Raw genomic sequence first — 21,983 nt, 5'->3', positions numbered from 1 at the left:
CGGCCCGGGCGGCGGCGGCGGGCGCGATGGCGGCGGCGGGGGGGGGGCGGCGGCGGCGGCGGGCGGCGGGGGCCGGGGCCGGGCCCGGGGGCGGGCTGTGAGCGCCATGGAGCGGCCCGGCGGCGGCGCGGGGGGCTGGGCCGCGCTTCTGGGCCGGCAGCAGCCGCAGGTACCGCGGAGCGCGGCGGGGGGCCGGGGCCGGCGGCGGGGGCCGCCGTGACCGCGCGTCTGTGCCCGCAGGCGCGGGAGCACTGCCCGGGCGTGAACAACCGGCCCTACGTGTGCGAGAGCGGGCACTGCTGCGGGGAGAGCGGCTGCTGCACCTACTACTACGAGCTGTGGTGTGAGTGGGGGCCCGGAGCGGGGCTGGGGGGGGGGCGGGCCGGGGCCCGGCTGACCCCGCTGCGCTCCGCCCCGCAGGGTTCTGGTTGCTCTGGACCATCCTGATCCTGCTGAGCTGCTGCTGCGCCTACCGGCACCGCCGCGCCAAGCTGCGCCTGCAGCAGCAGCAGCGGCAGCGCGAGATCAACCTCATCGCCTACCACGGGGCCTGCAGCTACCCTGCCTCCATGATGGACCTCAGTGAGTGACGGGCACCGGCCCCGCAGCACCCCGGATCCTCCTGCAGCCCTCTCCCAGACCCCCACCCTCCGCTGCCTCCCTGCAGCACCCCAGGTCCTCCTCCCTTGTCCTCCCCAATTCCCTGCATCCCCCCGACGCCCTTCTCAGACCTCTCCATCCCCTCTTGGTCCCCTCCATTGTGCCCCCCACAGCCCCCTGTATCCCCTCCCATGTCATCCCTCATCCGTCCCCTTCAGCCCTTCCACATCCCCTCTGTGTTCCCCCACATCCACCCTGTGTTCACCCTGCACCCCCTCCACAACCCTTGTCCTTCCCTAGCCCCTCACATCCCTCTTGCATCCCCTCAGTGCTCCACATTTTCCTCTCCCCCCATTCCTCCCATGTCCGACCCCAGCCTCCTGCATCCCAGTCCCCACCCTCACCCCCCCACCTTCCCCTCTTGCATCTCCCCTATGTATCTCCACCAGTCCCCTGCATCCCCCGCTGTGTCCCCGCACCTCTGCCCCAGGGCCCCATTCCAGTTCCACCCCTCCCAGGATCGGTCCCAGCAGCACCCACACCCCGGGGGAGGCCCTGCCCTGACCGGAGCCTCCCCTCTTCCCCCACGCAGGGCTCTTGGCCTCCTTCAAGCTGCCGGCCTACGAGGAGGTCGCGCACGGCCCCAGGTCCCCGCCGCCGCCGTACAGCCCGGTGCTGGCGCCACGCAGCAGCAGCCTCAGCTCCGAGCGCTGCAGCAGCTGCTCCTGCGGCTCAAGCTGTGCCACATCCCCCAGCAGCACGTCCCTGTCGGCGCCAGCCACGGACGCCACCAGCACCCCCAGTGACGATGCCGGCACCAGCAGCACCAGCACCGTGGGCAGCTGGGAGCCGCCGCAGCTCCACGGCCTCTTCTCCTCCACCACGGACTTGTGTGAGGCGGACGCGCAGCCCTGCTCCGACATCGAGGAGGGCGAGGAGGAGGAAGGTGCCGCGCCATGGGACGAGGGCACTGGCACCAGCGGCACCGGGGAGCACTTCCGGCACCGGCGCCTTACTGGGGACTCCGGCATCGAGGTGGGACGGTGCCAGGAGGAGGAGGAAGAGGGTGAAGGCTCCCGTCTGCTGGGCAAGGCCGGCACCACCCCCCCGCCCCCCTGCAGTGATGGGCCCAGCTCCCCAGTGCTACCCATCTGAGACTGCCCTGGTGCTGCCCCATGGCTCCCCCCGGCACAGGGCAGCGTTCCCGGGGTCTGGACTCTCCTGTGGAGCCCCCGGGGAGAACCCTCGCCCCATCAGCCCCCCCCAGCACCCACTGAGCCCGAACTGCTGCCCATGGCGGGGGGGGGGGCGGTCACGTCCGTACCATTGTGTCGCCATTAAAGAGGTGTGGCAGCACCGCGACTGTACCGGTAGCACTGGCTGGGCACCACGGGCTGGTTGTAACCCCCAGGAGAGGCACGGACAGGCCACGAGGGGTGGAGGTTTATTGTGGGGGACACCGCAGCCCCCCGGCACCTGAGACAAGGCAGAGCCGTGCCGTACCGGCAGCACTAATAGTCCTCGGCCATGGCCAGCACAACCAGCGCGGTCCAGCCAGCAAAGGGCCGGCAGCCCTGCCCGCGCCCGGAGCTGTCGCTGTAGTGCTCCCACAGGAAGCCGCTCTCCGCGTGCTGCCGGTACACGTTGGTGATGAGGTTGTGGCGCAGCTCCCGGTACAGCTCCGCTGCGCGCTCCCGCTGTGGCCCCTCGGTGCTGGCGTAGCCGTGCAGCGCCCGCAGCGCCAGGTAGTTGATGTTGAGCCAGACGGAGCCACGCCAGTACGGGGGGTCGTGCTGCGTGTTGCGCCGCAGGTAGAAGGTGCTGTCCCGCGCCAGCGAGCGCAGCCCGAAGGGCGACCAGAGCTGCCTCTCGCTGCGCATGGCGGCCAGCACCGCGGGCAGCCGCGGCGAGTCTGGCCGCAACAGCTGCAGCAGCAACGGGAACAGGCTCACGTAACCCAGGGCATCCACGAACCGCAGCCGCGGCGCCTCCCGCACCTCCCGTACTAGCTGCGGCGCCGCCGGGTGCTGCCCCGGGGCTGCGGGCGCTGGGGGCTGCCAGCGCAGGGCCACGGCCACGCTGTGGTTGCCGTAGTCGGCAAAGGCACCAAGCTCGGGCGCCCAGTGCAGCCGCTCCAGCAGCTCGTTGTCGCTGAGCGCCTCTGCCGTGGCATGGAACGGCTCCGCCGGCTCGCCCAGGCGCTCGGCAAGCGCCGCCAGCACGCGGGCGCCCAGCGCCATCCAGCAGCGCAGGTCCAAGTGCCGCTCGTGCGGGGACGGGTGCGAGGCGCGGGGGTAATCGTCCAGCCCCGACGCCAGCGTCTTGGGGTTGAGGAAGCGCTCGTGCTCGGTGTCGCGCCCGCGCCAGCGGAAGCTCAGCGGCTCCGGCCCGGCCTGCGTGCGGTTCAGCCACGCGTACCAGGCGCGCAGGCGTGGGAAGAGGCGCTGCAGGAAGGGCCGCGGCGCCGCCGGCAGCAGCCGCTCCAGCGCCAGCAGCAGCGTCGGGGGGTTCGCGGTCTCACTGTGCTGCAGCACGAACTCGGGGGGCACCTTGGCCCGCGCCTCCTCCCCCAGGATCTGCTCCCGTGGGATCCAGCCCTCGGCGTTCATCAGGTCCAGCCAATGCGCCAGCACCTCGCGGCTCAGCGCCGGGTCCCAGCGCGCCACCAGCAGCTGGTGGAAGCCCTCGTCCCACAGGAAGCCGCGGGGGAAGAAGGAGCGGGAGGGGACGGCGGTGAAGAGCGCGGCCTCGGCGCCGGGCACCGCGCGCTCCCCGGGCGCCGCCTGCACCAGCGAGTGCCCGTGGAAGTATCCGATGCCACCCAGCACCTCGCTGAGCGCCGCCTGCGCAAAGCGCTGCTGCAGCGCCGTGAAGCCCTTCCCCGCCAGCCCGAAGGTGGCCTCGAAGCGCTGCTGGAACGCGGCCTCGTGCCGAGCCAGCGCCGCCGAGAAAGCGGCTCCTGCCAGGGGCGCCGGGGCCGGGGCCGCGCTGCCCGACTCGAACGTCACCTCCACGGCGGCCGGCGGCTCCAGCGTCACCTGGTGCAGCAGCACCCGCCCGCGGGGGGGGTCACCGGGGAGGCCCCCAGACGGGGACAGGGCGAAGAACCGGCGCCGCGGCCGCCCCGGGGCTGAGAACACGGAGCGGGGGCTGAGGCTGCTGCGCACCAGCTCCGTCAGACGGTGCAGCCCCGGGCTGGGCGCCTCCAGCCAGTTGTAACTGGGGATGGGAAGAGGCCGTCAGGGAGGGAGACACAAGGGGGGGGCAGGGGGGACGCGGCGGTGCTGTACCTGGCGTGCTTGGGGTCCTGGGAGCTCGGCACCGTGGGGCGCAGGAAGCTGAGGGTGAAGTGTCCCAGCTCCTCCGTTGCCCCTTTGACCGCAGCCAAACGTGTCCCGTTCTCCAGCTGCGGCTCCAGCGTGCCCTGACCGTCCGTGGCCACGTAGAAGAACAGGGAGAGGAGGGGAGGGGGGGGGTTGTGTTCTGGGGGGGGAGATGGGAATTGGGTTGGGAAGGAGCCTGGAAGTGCCGCAGGGACCCCTTCCACTAGAGCAGCTTGCTCCAAACCCCTGTGTGCAACCTGGCCTTGAACACTGCCAGGGATGGGGCAGCCACAGCTTCTCTGGGCACCCTGTGCCAGCGCCTCAGCACCCTCCCAGGGAAGAGCTTCTGCCTAAGAGCTCATCTCAGTCTCCCCTCGGGCAGGTTCAAGCCATTCCCCTTGGCCTGTCCCTACATCCCTTGTCCCAAGCCCCTCTCCAGGTTCCCTGCAGCCCCTTCAGGCACTGGAGCTGCTCTCAGGTCTCCTCTTCAGGAGCCTTCTCTTGTCCAGGCTGCCCCAGCCCAGCTCTCTCAGCCTGGCTCAGAGCAGAGCTGCTCCAGCCCTCGCAGCAGCTCCATGCTCTCGCTGTCCCCATCCCCATCCTCACCTCCAACTGCGCTGTCACCCTCCAGCTCCAGTCTCCTCCGTGCTCCCCTCCGGGCCTCTTCACGAACTCGGTTCTCAGCAGCACGGCCCCGTCTCTGATCTCCTGCACGCCGAAGCTCTCCCCGTCGTGCATCACCCACCCGTACCGCGAGAGCCCATCGCTCTCCTCGCACGTGTGCCGCAGGCCGCCGCCTCCCTCCTGCTGCTGCAGCCACATCAACCCTGCAATAACGGCGGGTCAGTGCCGCTACCCCGGCGGGCTCGGCCCGTCCCGCTCCCGCCGCCCTCCCGGTACCGGTAACGAGCGCCCTGGGGCTGCGCGTCTTCATGCCGAAGTACACGTTAGGCCGGTACGTGCCCCAGAACAGCCGCGGCGACCGGAGAGCCCCGGTGGAGCCGGGCGGCAGCGCGGGCGGGGCCGGGTGCGGGCTGACGAGGCGGGCGGCCGCGCTCCACCGGCCCCACTGGGCCGCAAACCACAGAGCGGCGGCGGCGGCCGCGACAGCCACGGCGGCCACGGCGAGCGCGGGGCGGCCCCGGCCCAGGCCCAGGCCCCGCCGTTGCTCTCGGGGCTCCCGCTCCCGCCGCGGACACCGCGGCCGCTCCCGCGCCCCGTCCCCGCCGCGCCGCCGCCGCTCGCCCGCCATGCTGCGGTCGCGCCGGGAGCGTCATCGCCGAGCGACGGGGACCGCAGTGGCGCCGCCTGGTGGGCGGGCGGATAAACAGCAGGCTAAGGCATCCCAGAGCCCCCCACCGCGCACACCCCCGGCATGGAGCCGCTTTACCGCGTCCCCACCGCTGCCCCATGGATGGGGGGCTCTTGGGTACGAGGTTTTGGGGAGCACAAGCTCAGGAGCCCCCCAAGCCCCCACTGCAGGGGGGGGGCAGTGGCCGGTAACAGCCCCCGGTCACTGCTTGAGCTGTCCGGTACCGCCCTCGCTCACAAGGTGCTTACGGCCCCTCTGGAGGATGAGGATGGAGAGGGGCAGCCCCCTCGGGTTGTTTGCACCACCCCCCCCATGGTGTCACCCGGTGAACCCCGCCACCCTCCAGTGCTCCCCAGTACCACCGGCACCCCTCGATACTCCCTTGTGGCCCCCCACCGCCCCCAGTACCACCGGCACCCCTCGATACTCCCTTGTGGCCCCCCACCGCCCCCAGTACCACCGGCACCCCTCGATACTCCCTTGTGGCCCCCCACCGCCCCCAGTACCACCGGCACCCCTCGATACTCCCTTGTGGTCCCCCGCTGCCCCCAGTACTCCCCAGACCCCCCCTCCTGTCCCGCCGCACCGGGCTCGGACGCAAGGCTCGGTTCTGGTCCCGCTCAGGGTTTATTGCCCGGAGGGGTCGCGGATGCAGGGCAGCCCCGGGACGCGCCACCGGCGAGCGCGGTGCAGCCGCAGCGCCAGCCACTGCTGCTGCCGGCCCGACAGGTAGGACTCGGGGACCCCGGGGCGCGCCGGCCCCGCGGCACCGGCAGGACACGGGGCGGGAGCCACCAGCACCGGAGCCTCCAGCGTGTCCAGACCCTGCAGGATCCCCGCTGCCGGCTCCGGGGGGTGGGAGCCGTTGTCTGAGCCTGGAGGAGGATGAGGGGATGGAGCTGGGGGGTCCTCGGCACCACGCCCTCCATGGGACCAGCGCGGCCGGGACTGGGATGGACACAGCCCGTGGGGCAGCCAAGGGGAGAAGGACCCATCCCAATCCCCAGCCCATCCTTGTCCCCATCCTCATGTGCCCATCCCCCATCCCTTCCCTAACTGCATCCCCCTGTCCCCATCCTCATCCCCATCCCTATGTTCCCATCCCCACCCTTGTCCCTATCCCATACCCATCCCCAACCTATCTCTATGTCCACCCTCATCTCCACCCATCCCATCCCCATCCTGTTCCCATCCCCCTTGCCATCTCATCCCATCCACATTGTAACCCCCATCCCCACCTCTGTCCCCATCTCATCTCCATCCTCATCCCTATCCCATCTCCATCCCCATCCCTATCCCATCTCCATCCTTTTTCCCATCCCCATCCCATCTCCATCCTTTTTCCCATCCCCAGACCCACAGCAGTGCCTGAGGCTGTTCCACGGCCGCGCTCCGGCTCTGGCCGCGGCTCCGGGCTGCTGCAGGAGGCACAGGATGGCTCCATCCATCTGCTGGAACACGCTCAGGGCCACCAGCTCCCGCCGGGTCTCCGGGGCCAGCCCGGAGCGCTCCGAGGCCACCAGCTCCCGCACCAGCTCGAAGTCCTGCCGGAGCTGCAGCGCTCCCTGCAGGCTGCGGCGCGGCGCGCTCAGCACGGCCCCGGGGCCGGCGGCACCCCCGGTAACCCCCCGGTGCCCCATAGCCTGTACCTGAAGCGGATGCGGTGCTCCAGGATGTGCTCCATCCAGGCTTCCAGGAAGGCCGTGGTGCCCCCGGCCATGGCGGGGGCCTGCGCGTCACGGGGCAGCAGCCGCGCTCCCTGCAGCACCTGCCCCAGCACTGCCTGCGCTGCTGCTGCTGCATATGCACTGGGGCAACTGGGCAGCTCTGGGGCACGGCAACAGCGTCAGGACTGCCTGTGCTGCTGCCTGCAGCCCCTGCCCGCACCGGGGCACCCAACGCACCGGCGCGCAGTGAGATCCTCCAGTGCTTGCCCCTGGGCATGGTCTGGTGGAAGATCTGTGCCGACATCCGCTTGCAGCCGGTGGAGAACATCTTCAGCACGTCCCCTGAGAAGAGCTGGGGCAGAGGAGTGGGAGGTGGGATGCAGTGGCCATAGCATGGCACGGAATGTCCATAGCACAGCACAGAATGGCTATGGTTCAGCTCCCAGAGGTGCATACCTGGATGCTGGTGGCCATGGAACGAATGCGCTGGCAGAGCTGGAGCTCCTGGTTTGACATCACAAGGAGGGGCAGCGGTGGGGAGACATCCCCAGGCTCTGGGAAGGTACCTTTCACCAGCAGCACCAGTTTGTCTGTCTCCATCTTCAGCAGCTGGGACACAGGGGAGAGGTGTAGGAAGATGCCAGCCCACAGCAGCCCCAGAGCAGCCCCACAAGCCATCCCCAACCCCCAGGTACCTGCAGGTCCCCCTGGGTGACAAGCAGGAACTGGGGCAGAGCCCAGGCCGCCAGGTACCTGCAGGCTCTGCCGGTCAGCCAGGAGTGGGCAGCCTGCACCGTGGCCAGGCAGCAGCCCAGGACTTGCAGGCGCAGGCAGGGGGGCCCGGGGGGAAGGTCTGGGGGGACAGAGGTGGGGATGAGATGTGGGGCAGGACCCCGCCGTGTCCCCGTCCCCCTTCCCGGACCCCACTGACCGGGCGGCGGGCGCAGGCAGCGCAGGGCCAGGGCCAGGGCCGGGTACAGCCGGTGCAGCAGCGTCGCTGTGCGGCTCCGCACAGGGCCCGACGCCGGCACCGCATCCCCGGAGCACTTGTCGGAGAGAGCCGAGCCCAGGGCGCAGGTGAAGCCTGCGGACACACGGGCGGTAGCCCCGTAGCTCCCATCCCGCCTCCCATTCCCGGTGCCTCACACCCCATTCCCGGGACCCCCGTACCTGTGTCCCAGCTCCGGAGCGCGCCGCGGCACAGCAAGCTCAGGCTGAGCAGCCCCAGCTCTTCCCGGCACTCCCGGGGCACAGGAGCTGCGGGCGGACGGGACGGGCTGTCAGGGCCACGAGGAGCAGCCCCCGGTACCGGCCCCCTCCGCCGCCCCCACGTACCGGCGCCGATGGCGCCACTCAGCTCAAGCGCCGCCGCCGGCAGAGTCCCGCCGGGCAGCAGCTCCGCACCGTGCCCCAGCGCGGCGGCCGCGGCGTCCCAGAACAGCGGTCGGTACCGTGCGAGCAGGGCCTGGGCCGCCGGTACCGATGTCCAGCCGGCCCAGCCCGGCTCTTGGGGCTCCGGGGGCCCCGGTGCCGCCGCCGGTGGCTTCTCCTTGGGCACATGAAGGACGTGGTGCTGGAAGCTGCGGGATGAGGCCACCAGCACCCCCAGGAGGAGGCCCATGAGCTCCTCATCCTCCCTGCACAGCGCCCTCAGTGTCCCGGCCATGCTGGGATGCTCCTCCCGGCCGCAGGAATCCGTGTCCGCCGCGGAACCGTGCTCCGGCAGCCAAGGCACCTCGGTGTCCTCCCAGCGCACAGGCTCATCCCCACCGGCACCGGCCCGCAGCTGTAGGAAGGGCCGGAGCCGCCCGGCCGCCAGCCAGCCCCGCTCAGCTGCCACAATCTGCAGCACCCGGGACGCTGGGAAGGTGCGGGATGAGGCTTCGGCAGCACCGGGACGGCCGGCGGTGCCGGTGGGAAGGCAGCCAGCGGCGCCCAGCTCCGGCTCCAGGTCACCCACGGCCCGGTTGTAGATGTCCAGGCCCTGGAAGAGGTCGGAGAGCAGCTCCGGGAGGGAAGCGGCGGCACTGCCGGTCCGGGCCAGCGCCCGCAGCCGTGCCTCGGCGAGGTGCTCAGCCAGGCTCAGCGCCTGCAGCGCCAGCAGCACCAGCGCCCGCCGCATGTGCGCCACGGCCTCGCCCCGGTGCAGCACCAGCGCCCGCAGCCACGGGTCCCCGCGCAGCCGCCGCCGCAGCGCGCCCCAGTGCCCGGTGTGCACCCGCAGCTCCCGGCACAGCTCCCGCAGCGGCGGCCCCGAGTCCAGCTCCGGTACCGGCTCCTGCAGCAGCGCCAGCAGCCGGCGGAGGAAGCCGGACGCGGCCTGGAGCCGGCGGCTGTAGTCACGGGCGAGGCGGAGGAGGTGGCGCTGCCGCAGCAGCGCGTGCAGGGCCGCGCCGCGCTCGGCCACGCGCGGGTGCACCGGGTGGAACGAGAAGGCCGCGGCGGTGGTGACGGCGTCGGCGGTGTCGGCGTCGCAGGGCGGCGGCCGCACGTGGCCGTGGAAGGTCTCGGTGCGCGGATCCTCGCGGACGCAGAGGCAGCGGCGCAGCCCCGGGAAGCTCCGCTCCAACGGGGTCAGAAGCGCGGAGGCTTCTTCTTCATCCTCGTCCTCATCCTCGTCCTCGCTGCCGGGGCCGCGTCGCCGGGGCCGCGTCGGCAGCAGGCGCCGCAGGCCGGGGCTGACGCAGCCGCGCAGCATCGCCTCGGCCTTCCGCAGGGACCGGGACAGGGGCCCCCGGGAGCTGCTGCCTGCGGGGACCGGGGGTCCACACCTCGGTGTGGGGCAGCGTGAGGGGCAGCCCCCGCTGCGGTCACCCCGGCGAGACCCCCAGCCTCTCTCCCGGACGCTCTGGGGTGCCGCAGCCCTGCTCGCACCGCAGGGACACGTGCATTGCACCCGGCTGTGCCCGCCCCCGGCCCGGCCCTCACCTGGCTCTGGGGATGCCCCGCGGGGATCCCCGTCCCCCGGCGCGGGCAGGGCCGGCAGCAGCAGCGGGACGAGGCCACCGGGGCCGGCGACATCACGGACAGGGTCCTACGGGAGCGCGGGCGGTCAGCGCCGGGAGGGGCGGGGCTAACGCCGAGGGGGGCGTGGCCTGAGCGCTGTTCCCGCCCCTCGCCTTTGGCAGTCGCGGAGTCGCCCCCGTGGCCACGCCCCCCGCTAAGAACACGCCCCCCCCCGGGGCCGTTGCCAGGGAGACGCTAAACGCAGCTGGGGCCTGGCCCACGCACCGGGCCCGGGCCCCGCCGGTGCCCCCGGTGATGGGGCTGATCCCGGGGCTCCGCGCCCGCCCAGGGCCTCACCTGCGGGCAGGGCTCCGCGCCGCGCCGCTCACGGCCGCCGTCCTCCATGCTGGGCCATGGCCGGGGGCGGTGGGAGGAAAGAGGCTTAGGCCGCGCCAGCGCTAATCCGGAGGAACGGGCAGGGTTGGCCCGGCGAGAGGTCAGCGCCGCGGAGCCCCGCGCGGGGCCGCTCCGGAGCAGCGGGACTCGGCCGGGAACCCGGCTCGAGGGGCGGCGGGGCCGCGGCGCTGCTCCGTACGGGCCTCGCGGGCCGCCGTCCTGCCAGCACCCAGCATGGCGGCGGGGCAGCCCCGGCAGGCGCCGTGCCCCACTTCCGGTCCGCCCAGTGCGCCCCTTCCTGTCCTCCGCCAGCGGCGTGGGGCGATGCGGGAAGCGGGCGGGGAGCGGAGCCCGGGGCTGGGCCCCTCCGGGCGCGGGGCTGCCCCCGCCGCCTGCCCCTGGGGCTGCGCGCTCGGCCCCGGCGGCTGGAGCGGCGGTACGGGGGGGGGGGGGTCAGCGGGGCCGGGGTGCGGCGGGGCCGGGGTCCCGCTGCGGCGGGAGCCGCACCACGGGGCTGGGGGCACGGGGAGGGTGAGGCTCCATCGCGGGAGGAGGAGCCCGCTGCGGCTCCACCCCCGCCGAGTTTCGGTTTCGGTTTACGTTACCCGCGGCTCCGCTCCCCGCAGCCCCGTTCTGCCCCTTCCACTGCCCGCCCGAGCGCCGGGCGCTGCCCGCGGACCTCAGCGCCATGGGCGACGGGACCGGGGCCTGGGACGCGCTCGGCCGCGGTGAGTCGGGGGAGCCGCCGGTGCGGGCTCTTGGGGGTCCCGGTGCCCCAGAGCTGCCGCTGACGGCCCCGGTTCTGTCCGCGCAGGTCCCGGCTTCTGGTACTGCCCCGGGCGGCTGGAGGCGTCCAGCGATGAGGAGGAGGATGAAGAGGAGGATGAGGGGTTGCAGTGGTCTTGGTCGTGGCCGTGGCCCGGTGCGGTTCCCACTGTGGTTCCCGTTGCGGTTCCCAGTGCTGATGGCGACCCCGGCTCCACCTTCTGCGGGCTCCGAAAAGCGTTTTTGGTCCAGGACCCGCTGCGGCCGCCCCCGAGCGCGCTGGAGGCGAAGCTGCCCTGGCTGCCGGCCCCGCAGGACCTCCGGCCCACGGCAGAGGTGAGGGAGCCGCCGGGGCCGCAGCCGGGAGCGGGGAGGGGGCAGCTCCTGGGGCGCTCGGGCACTGGCGGCTCCCGGTGTTTCCTCCCCAGGAAGCGGAGCGGAACGCGCAGGAGCTGGTGGCAGAGGAGGAGCGGGTAAAGAGGAAAGCAGAGAAGAAGAAGCTGAAGAAGAAGGTGGGTGCCCACCGAGGCTGGGCTGTGCTGGAGCGGGGGATCCGTGCCGCCTGGTCACGGCACAGTTATTCCCTGTGTGATTCCCTCTTTCCAGAAGCAGAAAGAGCGGAAGAAACGGGAGAAGCTGGGACAGGAGTCCCAAGCCAAGCAGAAGGCTGAGTCGGTGGGTGCTGCGGGTCGCTGTGGGTGCTGCGGGGCGCGGTGGGTGCTGCCTGGCGCTGTGGGTGCTGCGGGGCACTGTAGGGGCTGTGGGTGCTACAGGGCGCGGTGGGTCCTGCCTGGCGCTGTGGGTGCTGCGGGGCACGGTGGGTGCTGCTGGGCGCTGTGGGTGCTGCGGGGCGCTGTGGGTGCTGCGGGGTGCTGTGGGTGCTGCGGGGCGCGGTGGGTGCTGCGGGGCACTGTGGGTGTTGCAGGGTGCAGTGGGTGCTGCGGGGCGCTGTGAGTGCTGTGGGGCGCTGTGAGTGCTGCGGGGTGCGGTGGGTGCTGCGGGGTGCGGTGGGTGCTGCGGGGCGCTGTGGGTGCTGTGGGGTGCTGTGGATGCTGCAGGGCGCGGTGGGTGCCTGAAGGTGGGTGCTGTGGAGGGAGGAATGGGCAGAGCCCCGCTGCCACCTCTCTCGTTGCAGACCCCCCCATCCCCGAGCAGCGCTGCAGGCGCCAGGCACCCCCAGGGCGGCGATGCTGAGGAGGAAGAGGGGGCTTGGCTCGACCCCAGCCCCGGGGACAGCGCAGCCACCCCGGGAGAGGAGGGGGGAGATGGGGAGGCCCGAGCAGAGGAGATGGAGGTGAGGGCTCCTGTGGGGCTCCCCATGATGGCCCAGGGGTTGCGCCACAGCAGCCTGGGTTCTGCCCCATAGCTGGATCTGGGGCTCTGCCCTCCCCGCCCCTGCCCGCAGGAGGAGCTGGACCTGAGCTGCACGTTCGTGTTCAAAGCGCGGCAGAAAGCGGGTGTGCGGCTCCCGGCGCCCGGCAGGGAGAAGCCGCCCAGGACGGACCCTGAGCGGGGCAGGATCGCACCGGGGAAGGTGAGTTGGGACCCGGGGGGGGGGGCCTGGGCAGGGGGGCGCTGCCTGTGCCATGGGCACCCAGCGCTGCCTCCCCCACAGGCCCCCGCGCCCCTGGACACCAGCGCCATGCAGCAGAGCCTGGTGCTCGCAGGTCAGTGCTGGGCTGTGCCCGGGGGCTCCTCCTGCCGTGCCTGGGGACGGTGCAGCCTCGGTGTTCCCCTCCCCAGTGTGGCCCCCGGGGGGCTCGGCAGCGGCCGCTCTTGTCCCCACAGGCCAGGGCAACGCGGCGGCGCTGCGAGGCCGTTACCCCGAGGCGGTGCGGGCGTTCACGGCGGCGCTGCAGCTGAACCCCCGCGAGCACCGGTCAGTACCGGGGCCGGGAGCAGGGTCCCAGGGCCGGGCAGCCGTGACCCGGGCCCTGTCCCCGCAGGCTCCTCGGGAACCGCTCCTACTGCTATGAGAAGCTGCAGCGCTACGAGGAGGCGCTGGGGGACGCGGAGCGGGCGCTGGGGCTGCAGCCGCGCTGGGCCAAGGGCCTCTTCCGCAAGGGCAAGGCCCTGCGGGGGCTGCAGGTAACCAGGAGGGGCTGCGGTGTCCAGTGGGGCTGAATGGGGGCTGAAGAGTAGCAGTGGGGCTGGGTTGGGATGCTGCAGGGTACCACGGGGATGGGTTTGGGGGTATCAGTGGGGAGCCAGGGGGTGCCAGTAGGACCTGGCCGAACGCCGTGTGGGGCAGCCATGGGGCAGGGGCCGGTGCAGGTAGTGGTGGCTCAGGCTCAGCACCTCTCCGTGTCCCAGCGCTACGCTGAGGCTGCCCAGACCTTTGAGGAGCTGCTGCGGCTGCACCGCACCGGCACCGGCACTGACACTGATGCAGCTGCGCAGCTGGAGGCCTGCCGGGCCCTGCTGCAGGTGAGCACTGCACCCAGCACCCCCCAACAAAGCCCCGACCCCTAGCATCCCTCCCAGGTCTTGTGCTCCTCAACCCACCCTTGGCACCCCCTACTCACCCCCATTCCCAGCACCCCCAATGCACTCCCAGTACCACCCACCCCATCTGCAGCTCGCTCCCACCCTAACCCCACCACCCCATCCTTGGACCCCCGTGGTACCCTACAACCCATCCCCCAACCCATCCCTGTATCCCACCCCCCCAAACCCACCCCCAGCACCCTTCAGCCCACAGTCTCCCCCGGGCCCCCAGCTGAAGCCCCCCTGGCTCACACCCCGTGGTCTGACCTCCTCTCCTCTGGCAGCAGAGCAGCCTTGGGGGGGTTCCCACATCTCCTCCCTCCCCCATGTCCCCCCTGTCCCCGCTGGAGGCTGCGGAGCCGGCGCTGCCCCTCCGGTCCGGTAAGAGACCCCGGTTTGGTTCGAGGGGGGGGAAATGGCAAAGGGCCATGGTCTCAGGTCTGGGGGGTCTCAGTGGGCCATTGGGGCTGGGTTTGACCCATGGTGTCACAGGGAGCAGCCACGACAAGGCCATGGGCATGAGTGGTTTCATCACCATCGGGAGCTCCAGGATCCAGGCCCAGTGCCAGCCCCCCAGGTACAGCAGAGAATGGGGGGCCCACAGCCCTGGGGCCTGGAACTGAGCCCCAAAGCCCCCCCAGTGACCAGCAGTGCCTCAGCAGGGGCTGCTTCCCGCTCTGGGTGGGCAACGTCACCCCCCGCATCAGCAGGAGCGTGTTGCAGCACTGCTTCGGACAGTGAGCATGGGGCCCCTGTGCCCCCCCCACACCTCCTGTGTTCCCCATGTGCACCCCCAGACCCCCATACCTCTCCCTGTGTCCCCCCAGACCTCTTCTCCCCCCCCCCCGCCCTGACCCCTTGTGCACCCCCAGACTGGGGGTCCCCGATGCTTCCCTGCGGAGCTGGGGGTCCCTAACGCTGCCCTCCAGGTTCGGGGAGATTCAGTCCATCCGGATGCTGCCTGAGCGCCGCTGCGCCTTCCTCAACTACACCTGCAAGGAGGCGGCCGAAGCAGCCTTTGAGGCCATGAGGGTGAGCGGGGGGGGGCCGCGACCCCCCCGAGGCTGTTGTGGGGCTGGGCAGGGGCTTGGCCCTGCCCTGGGGGTGGTGTGACACTTCCCCCCCTTTCTCTTTACACCCCCCTTTTCATCCCTCTCCTTTTCCTGCACCTCCTTTGTTCTCCCCATTCCTATCCCCCCTTAATCTCCCCTTTTTTATCCTCCCCCCTTCTCATTCCCCCCCAGGACTCCCCGGTGGAAGGCACCCTCCTGGCCCTGCAGCTCAAGCACCCATCTCACGCCACCCCCCGCCCGCGCTGGTACCCACAGCCCTGCCCGGGGGAGCCCCTGTAACGGGCCCCCCCCCCCCAGCTCCCGGTGCCTCCTGCCCGCACCCAGCCTGTGCCTTCTCCCCCCGCGGGCAGCAGGACCGGCCTCCCCCCGCCACCTCCCGGTACCGGGTGCAGCGGGAGTGGGGGCCGGTCCCCCCCGCCCCCCCCTCAGGGACTTGCCCCCTTTGGGGGTTTTAATAAACCCGAGCCCCAGCGTCGCGTCCGTCCCGGTACCGGGGCCCGAGGGGGGGGGGGGGGGGGGGGGGGGGTTTTAATTACTATGCAAATGAGGCGCGGAGGGGCCGCAATTAATCACTCGTTAGAAGCACTGAAGAGCCGCGGCGGGAGGCGGCCGCGCCGTCAGCCGGAAAATTGGGAGCGGAGGGAAGCGGGGGGGGGGGGGGGGGGGGGGGGGAACGGGGCGGGGGGGCCGCGGCATCAGGAGCCACCCCGAGGCCCCGGTGATGGGCACCAACCCCTCCAGGGATCATGGGGTCCACGGCCAGTGCTGGAGGTCAATGGGGACCTGTGGGGAGGGTGGCGGTTGGGAGGGGCACATGGAGCTATTGTGGGTGCTGTGGGGTAACAGCCTAGAGGCCACGGGGAGGGTGTATGGGGGGGACTCGGTGTCTCAGTGCTGGGGGGGGGGGAAGGTACTTGGGCAGGTTTAAGCGGGGACAGGGACGTGTTGTGGGGTGATGCAGGCAGGGGATGACATGGGAAAGGGAGGGGGGTAGGATGGGACCCACGCCGATCTCTCCCCCACCCTCCCCCCGTCCCTGTCAGCCCCGTCCCGCTCCTGTCACATCAAACGCGCTCCCCCGGGACGTTCCCAGGCGTTTCTAGAGGCAGAATCTCATTTCTCGCCTCCCCCCGCGGGCGGCTGCGGTTCGACAATGGCAAAAAGGGGGGGGGGATCGGGGGTGTTTAGGAGGGACTGGGGGGTCGCTGCCGCCATCCACCCACGGGGCTCCTGGGGGGGCTGCGGGCTGAAGCCGAGACGCGTGTCTGCCCCCCCGTACCTCGGGTGCCTTCCCCCTCGCCCGTCCCCGCGGCCTCCGGGCTGCTCCCGCGCAGAGTGACGTCACCGCTCCGCTCGGTGACGTCACCGGGGCGGCATGGACGAGGAAATAGTGTCCCGGTGCCCCGCCCCAACCCGAGGGGTCCCCGGTACTGGCGGTAGCGGGGCCACGGGGATGGGCGCAACCGAGCCGGGGGGGGACGCCGGTGCCCGGTGTGTGTGTGTCCCCTCACCCCGGTTACGGGCATCCCCCGGTGTCCGCCCGAGCCCCTCCGCGCTCCTTAATAACGTGTGGCCTTTATTCCGATTGTTTATACCGGGGCCGTGTCCTTCCCGCCACCCCCGAACCCCCCTCCCGCCGGTGCCCCCGGGACGGAGACCTCAGAAAATCAAATTAAAAAGAGAATTAAATGGAAGCAAATGAAAAACGGACCCAAAATTGCACCAAGTCCCGCCGGGACCGGGGGCTCGCTCAGTCTCGGTGCCGGCCCGGGACCCCCCCGGTGTGTGCGTGTGCCCCCCCCCCGGTGCCGCTTCAGTCCCCCACGTCGATCTCCTCCTCCGAGAGCTCCGCGGGCGGTGGAGTGGGGCCGGTGCCCGGGGCTGCGGGGGGCAGCGGCGGGTCCGGGATGGCGGCGAGGTGCCGGAGGGCCGCGGGGGGCAGCGCCTGCAGCGAGGCCACGTCCGCCCGCAGCTCCTCCAGGTCCCGCTTGAGCTTGGCGCGGCGGTTCTGGAACCAGGTGATGACCTGGGCCGTGCTGAGCGCCAGCCGCGCCGCCAGCCGGTCCCGGTCCACTGGGGACAGGTACTTCTGCCGCAGGAACCGCTGCTCCAGCTCCCGCAGCTGCTGCGCCGTGAACGCCGTCCGCGACTTGCGACGTTTCTTGCAGGGAGGACGAGACCCCGGAACGGCCAAAGGCTCCCGACCTGCGGGGACAGCGGCACGGTACGGAACGGGAAGGGGAACGGGAACGGCTCCCGAGCTTCGGGTTCAGCGGGCGCGGAATAGAACGGGAACGGGTAGGGCAGCGGGGACGCAGGACCAGCCCGGGAACGGCACAGTACCGACTCCATGCGGCACGGCATAGCGTGGCACCGGCACGGTACGGCACGGCACGGCCCGCCACCGGCAACCGTACCGGCACAAGCACCCGCACGGGCACTGGTGCGGAACAGGCACAGCACGGTACGGTACCGGTAACGGTACCGGCGTATGCAATGGCATCGGCTCCGGGACCGCACCAGCACGGTACGGTGCGGCACGGTACGGTAGTCTCAGCGCCGATCTTGTCTCGGCTGTGAAGCGTCGAACCCGGTAAAACCGGCGTCTGCTCCGCCGTTCAAAACAAACCGATACCGGGCCCGCTGCCGGGAGCCGAGAACCGTTCATCCCGTCCCACAGACCCCGGTCCTGCCGCAGCCGCCGCCGCTCCGTGTCCGGCCGGAGCTCCCGGGGCTCCAGCCCGGTTCCTCCCCGCCGCGGCTCGCCCCGACCCCGGCACCGGATCGGTCAGAGAGCCCGGGCTGCGGGGCCGGAACCGGCAACCGGGAAGAGCCGAGACCGGGAGCGGAGTCGTCAGCACGGATCCGCCCGTTCGGCGGTTTGCAGAAGCCCCGGGGCCGGTGGTTTTCGGCCGCCGCTCTCGGCAATGCCGAGCAGCAGCCCCGAGGCCCCGACCCGGGAGCTCCACTGCCGGTGGAGCAGAGGAGAAATCTCCGATGAGACGCGGATCCGGTGTCCATCCGCGGCATCTGTACCGGTTCCACACCGGCGGCAGGGTCCCGGTGCCTGTCGCCGTGCCGGTGCCGGGCCGTTATAGCCTCCCTAGTGCCGGCGGGACGATCAGCCGCCCGGTAACGTGGCTCCCGAGGCGCGGGCCAGTCTCTGCTTTCCCCATACCGGCTTCAGCTCCCTCCGCCGCGGCGGGGCCCCGTGGCCGCTCTGCCCGTGACCTGTCGGTGGGTCCCGGCCGTTACCGGAGGCCCGTGGTGTCTCGGCGGTGTCCGTGGGTCCGCCGGGGTGATGGGGTTTTGTGTGAGCTCTGATCGCTCCCGGTTTTGTCCATCGCTGCGAGAAGATATTGGACGTTTTTCCCGTTCATCCCGCAGCCCCGCTCTGCCCGCGGGTAACGGGAGCACCGGAATGACGGGAACCTCGAGCTTTCTGTCTCTTCGTCCAATGGTCCCGGTTCACTACCGCGCCGTTAGCGGCGGCCGGGAAGGCTCCCTTCGAGGCCGCGCTCGGCCCCGCCGTGTCCCTCTGTCCGGGCGGTAACGGGAATTTACCTCCGCTCAAGGAGCCCGGCGCTGCCCGTTTCTCTTCGTCTGTCAGGCCGGTAACGGGTTTTATTTCGTTCCCCGAGGCCGTGTCCTTCTGTCCGTCCGATAACGGCTCTTTTCGTTCACTGCCGCGGCCCCGCTGCCCGGCCGTGTCCGCGCGTTCGTTCCGTAACGAGTTTTTTACCTTATTCCGCTGTCTCATTTCTCTCCGGTTTCCGTCCGTGCTACGCCGCTTATTGCGTTCATTACCGGCCGCTGACCCGTGTCCGCCTGTCCGGCCGGTTAACGTTGCTTTGGCTTTCGTTAATCCCGGACCCCCGCTCTGCCCGTATCGGTAACTCTCGCAGCCCGGCAGCGGAGGGGAACTTCATTTTCCTTCACTCCCGGAGCGCGGCTCTGTCCGTCTCCGTCGGTCCGGCCGCGGAACGTCACTTTCGTTAATAACGAGAGCCGGGTCCATCTGGCCCTGTCCGTCCGGCCCGGGGCGGGTGTGTTTTCGTTAACGGCGGGAGCCCCGCTGGGCCTGTCCGTGTGTCCGTTCTTCTTAGCGAGTTTTCGTTAATCTCGGTCTGCCCGTGTCCCCCTGCCCCTCCCGGTGAGGGGGTTTTCGTTATCGCTGGGGCTGCGCTCCTCCTCCCCGTGTCCGTTTGTCCCCTCGAGGGAGGGTTTGCAGCAGGATCCGTGGGCCGCTCGCCCGGTGGGGCCGATTCGTTCCCTCCGGCTCTTGCCGTACCCAGTGTCCCAAAGGAGGCGCCGACGGTGCCAAGCCGCCCGCGGTCAACGTCCGTGAGCGGGGAGCGGCCGCCTGCTCCCTTGGTAACGGGTTTCTGCGGTCGGAGAGGCCCCGGAGCCCACCGAGAAGTCATCGCCGGCGCCGATAACGGGGCTTTCGCTGACAACGGGCCTGATCCGCAGCTCTGCTCCTGCGCTCGGTCACGGTCACGGTCACGGCTCGGCGGGGCCGGAGGCCGCCGCTTTCCCCGGTGAAGCCCGACCGCCGCCGCAGGACCGATCCGCCTCCCATTGCCGCCCCCGGAGCCGGGCCAGTGCCCGCGGCCCCCGGTAAAGCTGCCGGGCCGGGTCCTGTCGGGCCATCCGCGACTCTGCGCTCCCGAACCGGGCCCTCGGCCGCGAGGTGCCCCGGGCGGGCTGAGGGCGAACACCGGCCCCGTCCTGGGGTCTCTCTGCGGACAAAACTTCCCTGGCTCGGGGCGAGGAGGACCCCGGTTCCCCGGCACCTGCCCGGTCCCCGCGTCCGTCCCTGCCGTCGTCCCGTCCCGTCCCCCCCCCAGCCCCGATCTCCCCCGGTCCCGGTACCTTCCGCCGCCTGCAGCAGGCCCAGCTCCAGCCCCTGGAAGGTTTTGCTGGCGAGCTCCTCCAGCGCGCAGAGCGGCGAGGACGGGGCGATGCCGCCGCCGCGGGGCCCCGCAGCCTTCTCCGGGAGCCGGGCGGGGGTAGCGGCGGTCCCGGGGCCGGAGCCGGTACCGGGGGGGCTCCCGCCGCGGGGTCGCCCCAGGATGTCCTCGATGCCGAAGGGGGTCAGCGGCTTGTTGGAGCTGGCGGGCGGCGGGAGCTGGTCCAGGGCGCTCCGCCGGCAACCGGGGGGGGAACCGGCTGCCTCCCGCGCCGAGGTCATGGCGCGTCCCCTCTCCCGACTCAGCACCGCGCCCGCCTCATCCCGCCGCCGCCGTCCCGCAGCGGCCGCAGCCCGCCCCTTCGGCAGGGGCCCGGTAACGGCGGCGGGGAAGGCTCGGTCTCCCGTTACCGGGAGCCTCTCCGCTTATCCCCCACTCCCCTGCCAACCCCCGGTACCGGGAGCAGCTCCGCGCCCCCCCCCGCCCACCACCACTCCCGGTCCCGCAGCCTTAAAGAGCGGGGGCCGGGGCGGCAAATTGGGCACCGGGAGGAGGAGGAGCCACGGACGGGGGATGAGATCGGGGGGGCACCGCTCCCGAGATGCCGCACCTCCCCCTTCCACAGCCATTTCCCACCCAAACGGGGGGGCTTGGGTGCGTTTTGCCCCCCCCCCAAATTAAACCCTCAGCGGGGCTTTTACCGTCAGCACTAAATTTATTAGCTCCCCTGCTCTAAAATGCCCCATAAAAGCGCAGGGGCCGCCGCGTCTGGGAGTGATTAAAGCCGCTTAGGGTGGGTTTTGGGTTTCAGAGCGTGGCCGGGCCATAAATTCCCCCCCCTCCCCAATTCCCTACTGCCCCCAAATTCCCGGTACAAATAGCTCCGGGATCCCGAGTGCTCATAAAAAGGCTTGGGATGGCCGCACACGGAGGTGAGACGACACCGGGGTCGTGTTTTCCAGCGGGATGGGGACCGGGAGATGGCGAATCGCCCCCGAAGGGAGCGATTCCGTGTCCCCCTGTCCCCATCCCGCTCAGTTCTCCCCAAGGGTCTGCTGCTGGGATGCTCCAGGCCTGCCAATGGGACACAGGGGTCAATGCGGTTAATGAGAGCCAATGAACCTGCGTACAATGGGGAGGGGGGGGTGGTGCTGGGTTGGGGGGGAGCAGGTGCAGGGGGACCCCCAGGAGGGATTTGGGGTCTTCTCATCTTGCTGACAAAGCAAAACGCGATCCCCGGGGCGGGGAATGTGAGTTCAGACAAATTCAAGCTTGAAATTTCCCAGCAGCCGGAGCAATTAAAAAGAAGCCGGGACGAGGAGGAGGTGGGTTGGGAAGGGGGGTGGGGGGGTGGGAAGGGGGACTCTGGCAGCTTGGGATCCGATTTGGGAGAAGGGTTGCAGGCTGCTCCCGGCCTGCGGCGGCTGCGCCGCTGCATCGCATGCGGCTTTTGTCCTCACCGGAGGGCCGGGGTGTGCCGCCATCTCCCTCTGCGTGACCGGGAATGGGGCATGTCCTGGGGCATGCAGAGGACCTACATCCCCCTAATCCTGGCCCCCAATCCCCCTGCTCATCACCCTGCCCATGGCCACTGCCAATTACCCTTCACCCTGCCCATACTCTGCCCTCACTTCCTGCCCATCACCGTGCCCATCACCCTGCCCTCAGGCCTGCTCCCGGCTCGCTGCCAGGCGGGTGAAGCGTCAGCTTCAGCTGACGGGAACACAGGACGGGAAAAGGCTTTTCACCCCACATCAGGGCGCGGGTGGAAACCAGCCCGAGCCCGCTGGATTCCTGCAGGAACAGCGGAGCTTCCTGCGGGGCAGAGCCCGGTGCTGGCCGGGCGCCCGCGGCCCGAGGGCACACAAATGGGCACCGCTGCTGGTGCGGCACCGGGGAACCGTGATCCCACTCCCACACCTCTGTATCGGGGCCGGGGCCGGCGGCTGCACCGGGGCTGAACCCAATGGAGCCCGTTCCCGGCAGCTGGGCCAGGCCCCGCACCCCGAGCACCCAGCACACACGGGCGTGTGCACGTGTGATGGGCGCGCGTTCACAAGTGTGGGTGCGAGGCTCTGTGCCCCTGTGTCCTGGTGGGTACGTGCACGAGGGCGGGTGCACCCGCGCCTGCTCCACAGCCCCTTCATACCGGTGTCTGGGGCTGCGCTGCCCCCCACCCCCGGACGCCCATCCCCGCTCCAGTGGCACCCACAGCTCCCAGCACCGGGTGCTCCCGCTCGTGTGAACCCAGCGCTGATGCTCGGGGGCCGCCCGCCGCAGCCGGTGCCGGTGCTGGTGCCGTGATACCGCGATGGGGGGTGTCTCGGAGCCCGGTGACACCCTCGGTTCCAGCGCCGCGCTTCCGCCCCTCATCCCTCATCCATAATGTAAGGGCTCCAGGCTCCAGGCGAGGCGATGCCGGTAACTCGATTAGGGACGCTCCCGGAGCCGCAGTTTGCACATGGAAATTGCTGGCAAATGAATTTTCCTTTAATAAGGGG

At 71.0% G+C, this 21,983-nt stretch overlaps 5 protein-coding genes across 6 annotated transcripts; 2 read left to right on the top strand and 3 right to left on the bottom strand.

Annotated features, from left to right (window-relative positions):
- The first annotated feature begins 62 nt into the window (after positions 1 to 62).
- WBP1 (WW domain binding protein 1) lies at positions 63 to 1,931 on the top strand. The gene is made up of 4 exons (XM_057399079.1): positions 63 to 169; positions 241 to 343; positions 421 to 582; positions 1,193 to 1,931. The coding sequence occupies exons 1-4, from the start codon at positions 107 to 109 to the stop codon at positions 1,753 to 1,755; spliced, it is 891 nt and encodes a 296-aa protein (XP_057255062.1). The 5' UTR covers positions 63 to 106; the 3' UTR covers positions 1,756 to 1,931.
- Positions 1,932 to 2,040: 109 nt separating this feature from the next.
- On the bottom strand, positions 2,041 to 5,000 carry MOGS (mannosyl-oligosaccharide glucosidase). Its single transcript, XM_057399101.1, has 4 exons — positions 4,824 to 5,000; positions 4,524 to 4,750; positions 3,891 to 4,075; positions 2,041 to 3,819 (listed from the first exon to the last, which is right to left on the bottom strand). The coding sequence occupies exons 1-4, from the start codon at positions 4,855 to 4,857 to the stop codon at positions 2,112 to 2,114; spliced, it is 2,154 nt and encodes a 717-aa protein (XP_057255084.1). The 5' UTR covers positions 4,858 to 5,000; the 3' UTR covers positions 2,041 to 2,111.
- An 849-nt stretch (positions 5,001 to 5,849) lies between these two features.
- On the bottom strand, positions 5,850 to 10,528 carry CCDC142 (coiled-coil domain containing 142). 2 transcript variants are annotated; one of them, XM_057399100.1, is made up of 11 exons: positions 10,206 to 10,427; positions 9,831 to 9,936; positions 8,238 to 9,650; positions 8,073 to 8,159; positions 7,834 to 7,986; positions 7,598 to 7,755; positions 7,359 to 7,511; positions 7,140 to 7,254; positions 6,885 to 7,062; positions 6,596 to 6,807; positions 5,850 to 6,110 (listed from the first exon to the last, which is right to left on the bottom strand). In XM_057399100.1, exons 1-11 carry the CDS (start codon positions 10,251 to 10,253, stop codon positions 5,863 to 5,865), a joined length of 2,871 nt encoding a protein of 956 aa, XP_057255083.1. In that variant the 5' UTR covers positions 10,254 to 10,427; the 3' UTR covers positions 5,850 to 5,862. The 2 variants fall into 2 exon arrangements, with proteins under 2 accessions (XP_057255083.1, XP_057255082.1); XM_057399099.1 differs by having other exon boundaries at positions 7,598 to 7,986; positions 10,206 to 10,528.
- A 37-nt stretch (positions 10,529 to 10,565) lies between these two features.
- TTC31 (tetratricopeptide repeat domain 31) lies at positions 10,566 to 15,042 on the top strand. The gene is made up of 16 exons (XM_057399078.1): positions 10,566 to 10,680; positions 10,871 to 10,972; positions 11,059 to 11,345; positions 11,438 to 11,521; positions 11,616 to 11,684; positions 12,145 to 12,303; positions 12,376 to 12,543; positions 12,625 to 12,676; positions 12,798 to 12,888; positions 12,956 to 13,097; positions 13,272 to 13,436; positions 13,781 to 13,877; positions 13,989 to 14,073; positions 14,159 to 14,233; positions 14,426 to 14,528; positions 14,741 to 15,042. The coding sequence occupies exons 1-16, from the start codon at positions 10,569 to 10,571 to the stop codon at positions 14,846 to 14,848; spliced, it is 1,899 nt and encodes a 632-aa protein (XP_057255061.1). The 5' UTR covers positions 10,566 to 10,568; the 3' UTR covers positions 14,849 to 15,042.
- A 1,170-nt stretch (positions 15,043 to 16,212) lies between these two features.
- On the bottom strand, positions 16,213 to 19,949 carry LBX2 (ladybird homeobox 2). Its single transcript, XM_057399077.1, has 2 exons — positions 19,445 to 19,949; positions 16,213 to 16,774 (listed from the first exon to the last, which is right to left on the bottom strand). Exons 1-2 carry the CDS (start codon positions 19,761 to 19,763, stop codon positions 16,383 to 16,385), a joined length of 711 nt encoding a protein of 236 aa, XP_057255060.1. The 5' UTR covers positions 19,764 to 19,949; the 3' UTR covers positions 16,213 to 16,382.
- Between the last annotated feature and the right edge of the window lie 2,034 nt (positions 19,950 to 21,983).

The sequence above is a fragment of the Pezoporus wallicus genome, unplaced genomic scaffold (assembly GCF_028554395.1).
Source record: "Pezoporus wallicus isolate ANWC-B61680 ecotype Strahan unplaced genomic scaffold, APGP_CSIRO_Pwel_v1 contig_14149, whole genome shotgun sequence".
Lineage (NCBI taxonomy): Eukaryota > Metazoa > Chordata > Aves > Psittaciformes > Psittacidae > Pezoporus > Pezoporus wallicus.
The sequence above is the reverse complement of the archived record's forward strand: the minus strand, read 5'-3'. Positions and strand labels throughout refer to the sequence as shown.

Coding starts and splice junctions, on each gene's coding strand:
- MOGS (XM_057399101.1), bottom strand. CDS start 4,857: ATGAAGACGCGCAGCCCCAGGGCGCTCGTTACCG. Junction 4,076..4,523: donor CAGCGCAGTTGGAGGTGAGG/ATGGGGATGGGG, acceptor CCAGAACACAAC/CCCCCCCCTCCCCTCCTCTC. Junction 3,820..3,890: donor CAGGACCCCAAGCACGCCAG/GTACAGCACCGC, acceptor TCCCATCCCCAG/TTACAACTGGCTGGAGGCGC.
- WBP1 (XM_057399079.1), top strand. CDS start 107: ATGGAGCGGCCCGGCGGCGGCGCGGGGGGCTGGGCCGCGCTTCTGGGC. Junction 170..240: donor TGGGCCGGCAGCAGCCGCAG/GTACCGCGGAGC, acceptor CTGTGCCCGCAG/GCGCGGGAGCACTGCCCGGG. Junction 583..1,192: donor TGCCTCCATGATGGACCTCA/GTGAGTGACGGG, acceptor TCCCCCACGCAG/GGCTCTTGGCCTCCTTCAAG.
- CCDC142 (XM_057399099.1), bottom strand. CDS start 10,253: ATGGAGGACGGCGGCCGTGAGCGGCGCGGCGCGGAGCCCTGCCCGCAG. Junction 9,651..9,830: donor CGGGGCATCCCCAGAGCCAG/GTGAGGGCCGGG, acceptor CGGTCCCCGCAG/GCAGCAGCTCCCGGGGGCCC. Junction 7,255..7,358: donor CCATGGCCACCAGCATCCAG/GTATGCACCTCT, acceptor CCTCTGCCCCAG/CTCTTCTCAGGGGACGTGCT.
- LBX2 (XM_057399077.1), bottom strand. CDS start 19,763: ATGACCTCGGCGCGGGAGGCAGCCGGTTCCCCCCCCGGTTGCCGGCGG. Junction 16,775..19,444: donor CCTGCTGCAGGCGGCGGAAG/GTACCGGGACCG, acceptor CTGTCCCCGCAG/GTCGGGAGCCTTTGGCCGTT.
- TTC31 (XM_057399078.1), top strand. CDS start 10,569: ATGCGGGAAGCGGGCGGGGAGCGGAGCCCGGGGCTGGGCCCCTCCGGG. Junction 12,677..12,797: donor GCAGAGCCTGGTGCTCGCAG/GTCAGTGCTGGG, acceptor TTGTCCCCACAG/GCCAGGGCAACGCGGCGGCG. Junction 14,529..14,740: donor CAGCCTTTGAGGCCATGAGG/GTGAGCGGGGGG, acceptor ATTCCCCCCCAG/GACTCCCCGGTGGAAGGCAC.